Genomic DNA, 9,872 nt, shown 5'->3' on the forward strand with positions numbered 1-9,872 from the left:
TGTGTGTGTGTGTGTGTGTGTGTGTGTGTGTGTAATTAAAAATACAGACATGATTATGAAACAATAAATATTATACATACATTATTGAGAATAAATTAAACAGAATTGCCACGTTTTCACGAACTTTCTTCATCTAAGATCTTAAAGCACTGTGATGTTACAGATTATTGGTTTTAGCCTTGGTTGAATGACTGATTTTGGTCCACTACTTGGGAAACACCTCTCTGAGTGGACTCAAATCAGTCTGTAGATGATTCCAATTTAAAAAACAAAAGGGGAAAAATTTAGAGTGAGTTGAATAGGCCAGGGGAAACAGACCAGAGCCCATGAGGCCTAGGGGACAGAGAGGGGACACTCACCAGGGGCTGAGGCTGAGCTCCAGCCTGTGGACCATTAATGTTGGGAGAGTATTAATAAGCCCCAAGAAGACAGGTAAAGACAACAGTAGTAGCTGCCATTTTCTGAACATTTACCACGAGTCTGGCTCTCTGCTAATTGCTTTAATAATTAGTTAATGTAGATTAGCTTTAATAGATGATAAATTATCTAGATATATAGATAATTAATCTTTAATAGATAGCTTGTTTTATCCTCACTAACGCCCCATGAGGCAGATTCTGTCATTATCTGTTTTACAGACAAAAAAACTAGGATCAGAATGGGTGTCTCATGGTCAAAGTCACACAACCAGCATGTGGACTTCCTAGGTTGAGCCCAGGTAACTTGGTTCCAGAAGCCCAGCTCATACCACGGTCCTGTACCGTGGCCCAATTCTCTCTACTTTGTCTTTTCTTGCATATTGTACCTTATGATGCTAAAAACTGCAGCTGTCAAAATTTAGGGGCTGTGATCTCCCTCATGATCCCCATGAATGTACTTCAGCTTGCCCCCAAACCAAGACCCCATTCCCCATCCCATCCCCCCCCTGCACCGAGGACTCTCCCTCCCTTATTCCCTCTGCCCAGCTCACAGAGTCTCCCCTGACAACTTCGGCTTCCTTCCCAGCACGCCGGCTCTGCTATCCTACAACCTGGTACTGATGCTTACTCATCCTGCACTGCCGATTTCTGTGGTTGGTCTGCTTCCCTACCTCTCCATACCTCTCCAAGGGCAGGGAAGGTGTGATAGGTTTTTGACTACCTCAAATCACCTGGTACAGAAGCCTGCAAACAGGGGGCAACCAAAAGGACCCTCTGATTTATTTTGATTCCAGTCAGCAGTTTTTATACATGTGCCAAAGAGAAATAAGTTGTACCACTCACAACTTCTGGGAATTTATTACCTCTCCCAGGCTCTGCCTCTCCTGTTTGTCATCATAGCCCGAAGAGTAGAAAGGCTCATAGGTAATAAGATCTGGACGTTCAATGTCATAAATTGCCTTGACCTTGGGAATGGCTGCTAAATCCTTGTAATCCAGGATTTCATTGTCCACTTTTGCCTGCCAAAGTTAAACAGAAAGAAAAAATCACTTTGCCATCTCATCTTCGGGGAACTATGGTTAGCGCATCTCATGTCTTGCTTAAAAAGTGAAAACCTTAAAAATAAACAAAACCCAAAACACTTTGCTTAACATGGTCATACTCTTTATAAAGTTGTCTGTTTAATACTCGCAGACATAGAGAACAGACCTGTGGCTGCCTAGGAGGAGGGCAGTAGGGGGTGGGAAGAATTGGGAGTTTGGGATTAGCAGATGCAAACTGTTATACACAAAATGAATAAACAACAAGGTCCTACTGTACAGCACAGGAAACTATATTCAATATCCTGTGATAAACCATAATGGCAAAGAATATGAAAAAGAATGTATATATATGTATAACTGAATTACTTTACTGTACAGTAGAAATGAACACAACACTGTAAATCAACTATACTTTGATTTATACCAATATATACCAATATTAATCACATTTTCAAAAAAGTCACCAAAAGCTTAGGAAGAAGTCTATGTAGAATTCATCAAGTAGAGAAGCCTATTTAGGATAATTTCCTACATTTATTACAGAGAAGGAAAAGCTCAAACAGATGGCCAAAAAAATCCTCCCAGATGGCTAAAACAAGAACTGAATATTTAATAAACTAAATATTTAAAGACCTCTGTGGCAGAATTTAAAGACACTCAGTATCAGCATTGTAAAATGTATAATTAATCTCCAAATATCTATATGCAAGTTAGGTACAACAATTTTTTAAGTCCTGCATCGTATCACTGCACTGTACAGGTCATCTACTCGTTCACTCTGTACCGATGGTCACATTCACATGAACACTTGATCACGTGGAGGAAAATGGGATTGAGGTGGCTGATCTATAAGAAAGAAAACTGGATCTCCTAACAGAAATAAAAATCATTTTGAATTATTCACTTTTGGATTATCCAGTCCATGCTTACCAGCTGCTACCACCCCTGGTCCGGAAGTGTCTCTTCCAGAAGTAGATACTTACATAGATAGTATGACCTGGGGACCCAGGGATACTGGAGCCTGGTCTAGAATAAATGCTCTCGGAAGAAGTCCTGGTAGGCTGTAAAATAAAGAGTGACTTGTAAGATCTCAGACCATGGCTTCAGAATCAAGACTGGTCTAAAAGTCCCTACAACTTTCCTAAAGACTAAGCTGGTTAAAATGAGAAAGAGGTGTAACTTTTCTGAATATGGGAAAATAGAACATAGAAAGAAAGGCAAATGAGAACTAGTTGTACAATCAGCCTTGAAAATGCATTTCGGGGCTTTTCTTTTTCTCCTTGTCCCGTACAAGGGGACACGTTCAAGCACATTCCGTCTCCATGGCCACAATCCCGGCCCCAGTCACCACCTCTGCTGGTCTGGACTCCTGCAATGGCCTCTCCTCTGGGTTTCCTGCCTTCATTCTCTCCCTCTTCAAATCCACTTGGCACCCAGTGGCCAGAGAGATCTCTGAAGAATACAATTTGGATTGTCACTATCCTGCTTTTGGCTTCAGGGTCCACACAGAATGAAATCACAGCTCCCAGGGCCTCGGGATTTTGTCCCTGCCTTCCTTCCCATCACTCACTACCCACTGTCACTCATAGAACATGGTACATGTCACTGCCTCAGGGTCCTTATCGTTGCTGCTCCCTCTGCCCCAAATGCTCTGATCCCCAATTTTACTTGGTTGATTTTTTTTCCTCCTTCAGTCTTGGCTTAAATATCACCTCCTCAAAGAAGCCTTCCCTGATCTTTCACTCCAGAGTTGGTGACCTTGTTATTTTCTCTCACAGTATCATTCTTGTTTTTTTTTCTTCATGAATAAAATGTATAATTCTGTATTTGCTGGTTTCATCATTGCGTTAATCTCCCTCACTACCTTTAGTTATGACCTCTGCCCTCAGAGGGTTTATTTTCTCACCACTGTATGTGCCCGATGTTTTACACAGGCACAGAGAAGTCATAAATATTTGTTGCGGGAATGAGCTAGAATTTATTATTTGTAAACAAATACTCAGTTTGTGGATACTTGACTCATGTCAGTTGTGTGTTTTGAGCCTTACCATATGGAAGGTCACTGAGGTAAGGTTAGTGGTCGGCTGCTGGGGAAGGTATAAGAAAGTAGACTTTGTAATAAAGGCTGGAGAACCCTGAGAGTGAGATGGGAGCAAGAAGAAAAGGCATGAGCTGAGATTAACTGCCCCCCACCTCTGCTTGGTATGTTCTGGAAAGCTGTGCAAAGAAACCCAAAGGCCTGGTCTTGGAAGATTTGCTCCCCTCCACGCAGCTAGTTCTTGGAGAGGACAATTTATAGAGCTACGTTAGGAATAGGACTTTCCCTCTTTGGTACTGTTTCTACTGATATTTGGTACCTCAAATATGAGTCTAACTGAGTCAAAAAAAACCCTCCTAAAAACAAGGATGTTGCATCACTATGGAACTCACATCTGAAACAAGGAAAGCAAACCCGCCTGGCCAACCAGAAGCAGGCAGTGACAGTAAGAATTCACGAGAGGGCTGGGGTCCGTTGCTCTCGCCAGTGTCCCTGGTATCTCTGAGACAGGAGGGTGGAGGGGGTAGGAGAAAGCACACGGGGTACAGTGGAGGTGTGCCGGGCTTGACACTTCCATCCCTGCCCGCCCCCCAGACGTGCCTCATACAAGCCCTTTCCTCCTCAAGTGACAATTTTCCCATCACAGGCATATGTCAATATGAGAAAATCCTCAAATCTGAGTATAATGAAAAAGAAAGGATTCACATAATAACACTACTCAAAAAGCCCAACTCCTGGACCCATTTCCCAATCAAAATATAGAAGTGACACCACCAAAGTGCAGCCCTCCTTTAAAAAGAGATGCCACCCCTTCAGAAAGCTGAGCCAATAACCATCTCTGTGGGATAATCATTAACTACAGGCCATCCTTCAGCTTCAAGTGGCCAGAATCTAACATTTGCCAAACTCAATATAAAAATGAAACCTCTTATGTAACAACATAAGAATATTAATAGCAGCAAACATTTATTGCCCACTTACTATGTAGCAGGCCCTGTGCTAAGCACTCCCCAGGCATGCGCTCACTTAATCTTCTCAATAACCCCAGGAAGTAGGTACCGCTAACATCATTATTTTATAGATGAGTGAAAAGTCACACACAGGTAGGCAAGTGTCAGGATTTGAAACCAGACACTTCAGAGACAGAGCCCAAGCTCTTAATCCCTGCGCTAAATTTTCTGCCCATGTCGTAAGGCGTGTGTGGCCGTTTATTTCTCATCAACATGGCTTTGGGACGAATGAGGTGAAAGTAAAAGAAAAATATTGAGATGAACTTGCAGAAAAGAGTGCCTGCTAGCTGAAAATGTTTTTGCTGCCACCTACAAGCTTCTAAGAAGCCTGCAATAGCTCGGTGTTAGGGTGGGGTGGGAGAGGGTGCACCCTAGGACAGTCCGACATCTTCGGTTGCTGGTGTTGCTATGACAACAACAAGGTCTGTTTTCATTAAAAGCAGTGAGGACACTGCGTGAATAGCTAAAGTGCATACCGAGCTTTGGGGCCTCTCCCATGTTACTCATCCTAATTTTTGTCAAATGTGGGCCAGGGATCCTTTCTGTCTTTCCCGTAATGATGCACCTGGGGATGGCTCTGAAGTGTTTTGTTCTCTGGCATACTGTGCAAGCTGATAGGAACGTAGCTGGGGAGGAAGGTGAGCACAGGTCAGAAAAGGGCCCTGGGTGCTCCCTTCCAGGGATGGAGAACTTCGTGGAAGGAAAAGGTCTCTTGGCTGAAGCAACCTGTCCCAGCTCAGTCTCTCTCCTTCCCTTCTTCACTGGATAGAGTATTCTGTGAGTGGCACAGGCTTTCTCTGAAGCATTTTACCCTGTTAATATTGTAGGGCTAAAGGTTTTAAGTTATCCGACAATCTGAATTCTTGTCAAGTCCCATCTGATTCTTCAGAGGTGTTCAGATCACAATCACCTCCGATTTGCATACAACTGTCCTGGATTCTCTGACTCCAAAATAAAGATTTTAGATTTTCATAGTCAGTTTGCGAAGTCAAGCCGATGTTCACCGAATCCACTACCGCTCTGGCTCTCGTTAGAGAGCTCACTCTGCCCCGTGCATCTTCAGGCTACTTAGAGTATTGGAGAAACGCTTACAGTATCTCTCGGAGGTTCAGAATCTGCTCTTTCTTTCACTGCATTTGCCACCGTTTGCTTTTGCTTCCTCCTGACCTCCTAACCTTACCGTAAGCTTTACTTCCGTAGGCATCTTGTTTGTGGGTTATTCTTGCTTGCCTATTTTCTTACAATGGTCTTTATTTTCCTGTTTAAAATGAAATAATGGGATAAAACACACTTCTGTAGAGTATAATCTAGTGGGGTTAAAAGGCTGGTTTTGGAGTCAAATACCTTGGCTCACACACTGGCTCTCCTAGTTGTGTGACATTACATGAGTGTCTCTTTCCTTTCTCTCTCTTTTTTTTTTTTTTCTTTGAACTTCCTTGAGCTTCAACTTCTCTACTTACAGAATGGAGGAGAGGGTACTTACAACCCCTAGTTCCTAGGGATAAATGAGACAAGACATATAAAGCTTCAAGCACCTTGCCCAGCACATGGCAAAGACCCAGCATTTTCCAGACACTTGACGTTAGACTGGAGTTCTCAGCCAGTTCATCTCAAATAGTGAAAGGCAGCACTGCCTGTTTTGCCCCTCACGATAGGACAGTCCTTTCAGATGTGAGCTCCACAGACCAGACTTTCCTACCACCCATGGAGGCATTCCCATACCCTGGAACTCACGTATGTTAACTATCTCAGCACATGGCGGGGCAGCAGCCCCACCTGGAGCTGACAAATGTCCTTCCCTTTCTTGAGAACTCCATGGAGTGAATCTATATCCTTCCAAGATGACTTCCTGCTTACGTCTTGGCTGTAGTTACTAATGCCCTTCCATGACAGATGGCAACGAGTTGCACAGGCCTGTCTGACCTGCCACTATAGTTCCTGGTTCGCTGCCTCTTGAACTGTGCTCCAAGCTTAAATGGTACACAGGGATGCCCGCTTTTTGCCACACTCCCTAATGGCTCCCAAAGTGTATTTATTCAACCAGCAGAGGTTAGAGCTCTCCCTTATGAAGATCATAAAATTACTTTTAAAAGCTGGACTATTGATTTTGGAGTTTGAATCTTAAATATTTAGAATTTTACCTTTCAATTCTAAACATCTAGACTTGTAAGCATGTTCCATTTTAATGTGTTTTAAAGTGTTAATTAAAAAAAGCCAAATATTAATATTACATCATACGACAAAAGAAATCCAAATGTTAAGACCTAAATGCCAGTGTAATTTGAGAGATGTATTTTAGAATAAGAAAAAGAGAAACATGCTGAATTTTAAATGAACGTCTTGTTTATCAATAATGCATCCCTTTTCTTCTTCTAGCTGTATTTTCCCTCTAATTAATACATAACTTGCTGAAGGTCTCTGACGGCCTTCATCTTCAAAAGGCACAGAGCTGTCTTCCAACACAGCTGCTCATATCCACAGTCAAATTAAAACTCATCTTAACCTCAAAAGCAACAACTTACTGACGTTTTCCCTCTTTCAAATCCCACTGACAGTTTCTTCTTTATCATTAACTTAATTCTAGTGTCACCTCTTTGAACTGTAACAAAGTTACAGATGATCCATATTTCCACATGGTTCTTATGTGCAATTATTTAACCTAAATTACTATTTTAACCTATTCAGATATCCAAGTTAACAATAGTGATTCATCAAATTAAATCAAGCACCCAAATGGGCCAACAGCCTTTGTTTCTGGAATTCCCTATGAGAGCTATGATGGATACCCTCTTGCCAATATTATAAATGAAGATAATTTCAAATTTGTATCCCCAAAGGTATGCCCACTTCTGTTCTACAGAGAAAAAGCAACAAGGATCTGTGGTTAAGCTGTTAAAGCAGATGCAATTTACTTACTCTCCTTTAATCACTTTTTCCTTCATGCCTTAACAGAAAAAAAGAACTTGAAAGCACAGTTGGAAAAGTTCACTTCTTTCTTTTGATGCCATCTTTGGAGGAAAATAAAAAGGTAGAGGGAAGGGTGGAAAAAGCAAGGTAGATATAGGAAGGATTATAGACTGGCTGTGATCTTTCAATGTATTTTGCCAACAAGATCAGGCAAATCATTTAATCCTTATTTTGGTAACAAGAGGCAAGGATCCTTCAGAAAGAACCTTGTAGTTGTATGTGGCTGTCCTCACTCAATCGCTCATGAGGAAGGGGTCTAAATCTAACATTTATTTCTCCAGCACACGTTCACATACTTACTTTTGATTTCAAAAAGGCTTTTTATTTTCCTCAAAGGAAAAAAATAAATCAACAAAGAGAGGTCTCACCTGACTAGTAGTTCATTTCAACAGTAAAGAGAAAAAAAATGGCATTTGATCACGAATAGCAGGTGCTTGAAAATGCAAGTCTTTTTGTTTTCTGTATGAAACGTTTAAAAAAAACCCTCTAACTACCTTTCACTTGATATTTTCCCTTACGCCTTCACTTTGTCCACCTGTTCTACCCTGCAGGAGGCACAGTCACAGAATGAAAATTACATTGAAGAGACCATTTTATGCTTCCACCCCAGCTCTCAACCTCCTTCAAATGTTCACCATTAAAAAACACTTACCAGAGCTTTGCCAGGAGATTAACCAGAGAAGTGACATTTTCCGATTATTTCCAGTCACGGGCCACCATGCACACTTGGTCCCTTCTTAGAAGGGGAGAGCTGGAGAGCCCTCTGCTGCCCCTGCCCTCCCCCCATTCAGCAGAAGCAGGGGTGCAACAACTACGTTCATCTAATCTGCATTCATCCAAAGCCATGCTCTAAGAAGGGAGAGAGCTACAGGCAACTGGCACCCAGATCGGAGAGATCATACGAACACCTACGGGACAACTACCGATATAAGGTGATTAACACCTTATACAAAGTGCTGCTAAGGCTGACAGTACCTGCCTTGGGTTTTTGCTGAAGTTCACCAGACAAGGTGGTGATAACAGCTGCAGAAGAAGGAATATTTTTTAAAATCTGCATATACTGAATGTTCACTGCTAAGTCAAAAAAGGAACTCCTTTTGGTTCTTTTTCCGTTTTTGTTTGTTTGTTGTTTTATTTTTGGCTGTGCTGCATGGCTTGTGGGATCTTAGTTCCCCGACCAGGGACTGAACCCACACCCTAGACAGTAAAAGCACAGAGTCCTAACCACTGGACCACCAGGGAATTCCCAGGAACTCCTTTTGGAAAAAGAAATTTGCTCATGAGGAAGCAGGAGGGACTCACGGGCACACATCTCCTTCTCTAGAGCCAGGTGCACAACGGCCATCAGCCTTTACTATGGCCAAGAGTCCCCACTGTCTTTGCAGGATAAATCTTAACACCCATACATTCTGATGCATTGTAAAGACACACCAAAAAGAATAAAACTTTCAGAGTGAAAGCTGGGAACAAAGTGGTATGTATGGTAGCAACATTAATAAAACAATAACAGCATTATTTCCTTGTTCTAGACATACTTAAAGCCTCTAATTAGTTCCTTTGTAGAAATATACACATGGTATTTGTTGGGTATATTATGGGTTTGCAAGTGCATACGTTATAATATAGTGAATGTTAGTTTCAGAAGAAAAACACTCACGCCCATTTTGGAAGGCAGCCATTCATACTTCAGCCTCCAAAGGCACAATACAGAAGCCCCTTTTTAGAATGTAAGCAAGTGATCCATTCCAGAATATTACAGACTTGGTCCTGGGAATATCGTGTGCTTTGTTTATAATGCATTACAACAGGAATTATAAATGCTCAGTACCAACTTTTACTTATAGACAAAATCTGCTATTCCTATAAAACTCTTCCACGTAAGCAAAACCAAAATATGTTTTTCTTAGGTGATTCTATTTTCACCATTTTCTTTACCTATAATTCAGCAAGAGGAAAGATGGGGAGATTTCAGAATATAAATAATAAAATGACTTTCCTCCACAATAAAACCAGGCTTATTTCAGGGGCGTGGAATGTTGAATGTCCCTGCAAGGTGTACAGTTCACCTAACAACTAAAGCTGCTTGATATTATCTGGTGAAACGAGCGGCTGTTTAGGCCACAATATTTAAAAGATCAAAATATCTGGGTGGCTTGAGAATTGCTTTGGCGTTTTCAGGCTTCTCGAACGTTCTCGTGAGCTGTTCCTCAATGGCCAACGGGTGAAGCAAGACCTTGTCAAACAGCCTGTTCTCTCTGCCGGGTCCCAAGCTGTTGACACCTTTCTGTGATGGGGCTACAGTTGACCTCACTGATATTTAATGCTGAATAATGGGAATCAGATGTCCCTTTTGAACAACAGGATAGGAAGAGAGAAGGCTTTTTAAAGACAGACC

At 41.8% G+C, this 9,872-nt stretch overlaps 1 protein-coding gene across 4 annotated transcripts in view; it reads right to left on the reverse strand.

Moving 5' to 3' along the window:
* ABLIM1 (actin binding LIM protein 1) overlaps positions 1-9,872 on the reverse strand; it is a 311,835-nt gene that overhangs the window by 31,047 nt on the left and 270,916 nt on the right. For all 4 annotated transcript variants that reach the window (XM_024755953.1, XM_024755952.1, XM_024755954.1 and 1 more), the window contains 2 exons: positions 2,446-2,523; positions 1,283-1,438 (listed from right to left, as the gene is read on the reverse strand). In XM_024755953.1, coding sequence (XP_024611721.1) covers positions 1,283-1,438; positions 2,446-2,523 — 234 coding nt within the window. The remainder of the gene's footprint in view (positions 1-1,282; positions 1,439-2,445; positions 2,524-9,872) is intronic.

The sequence above is a fragment of the Neophocaena asiaeorientalis genome, unplaced genomic scaffold (assembly GCF_003031525.2).
Source record: "Neophocaena asiaeorientalis asiaeorientalis breed wild unplaced genomic scaffold, Neophocaena_asiaeorientalis_V1.1 scaffold85, whole genome shotgun sequence".
NCBI lineage: Eukaryota > Metazoa > Chordata > Mammalia > Artiodactyla > Phocoenidae > Neophocaena > Neophocaena asiaeorientalis.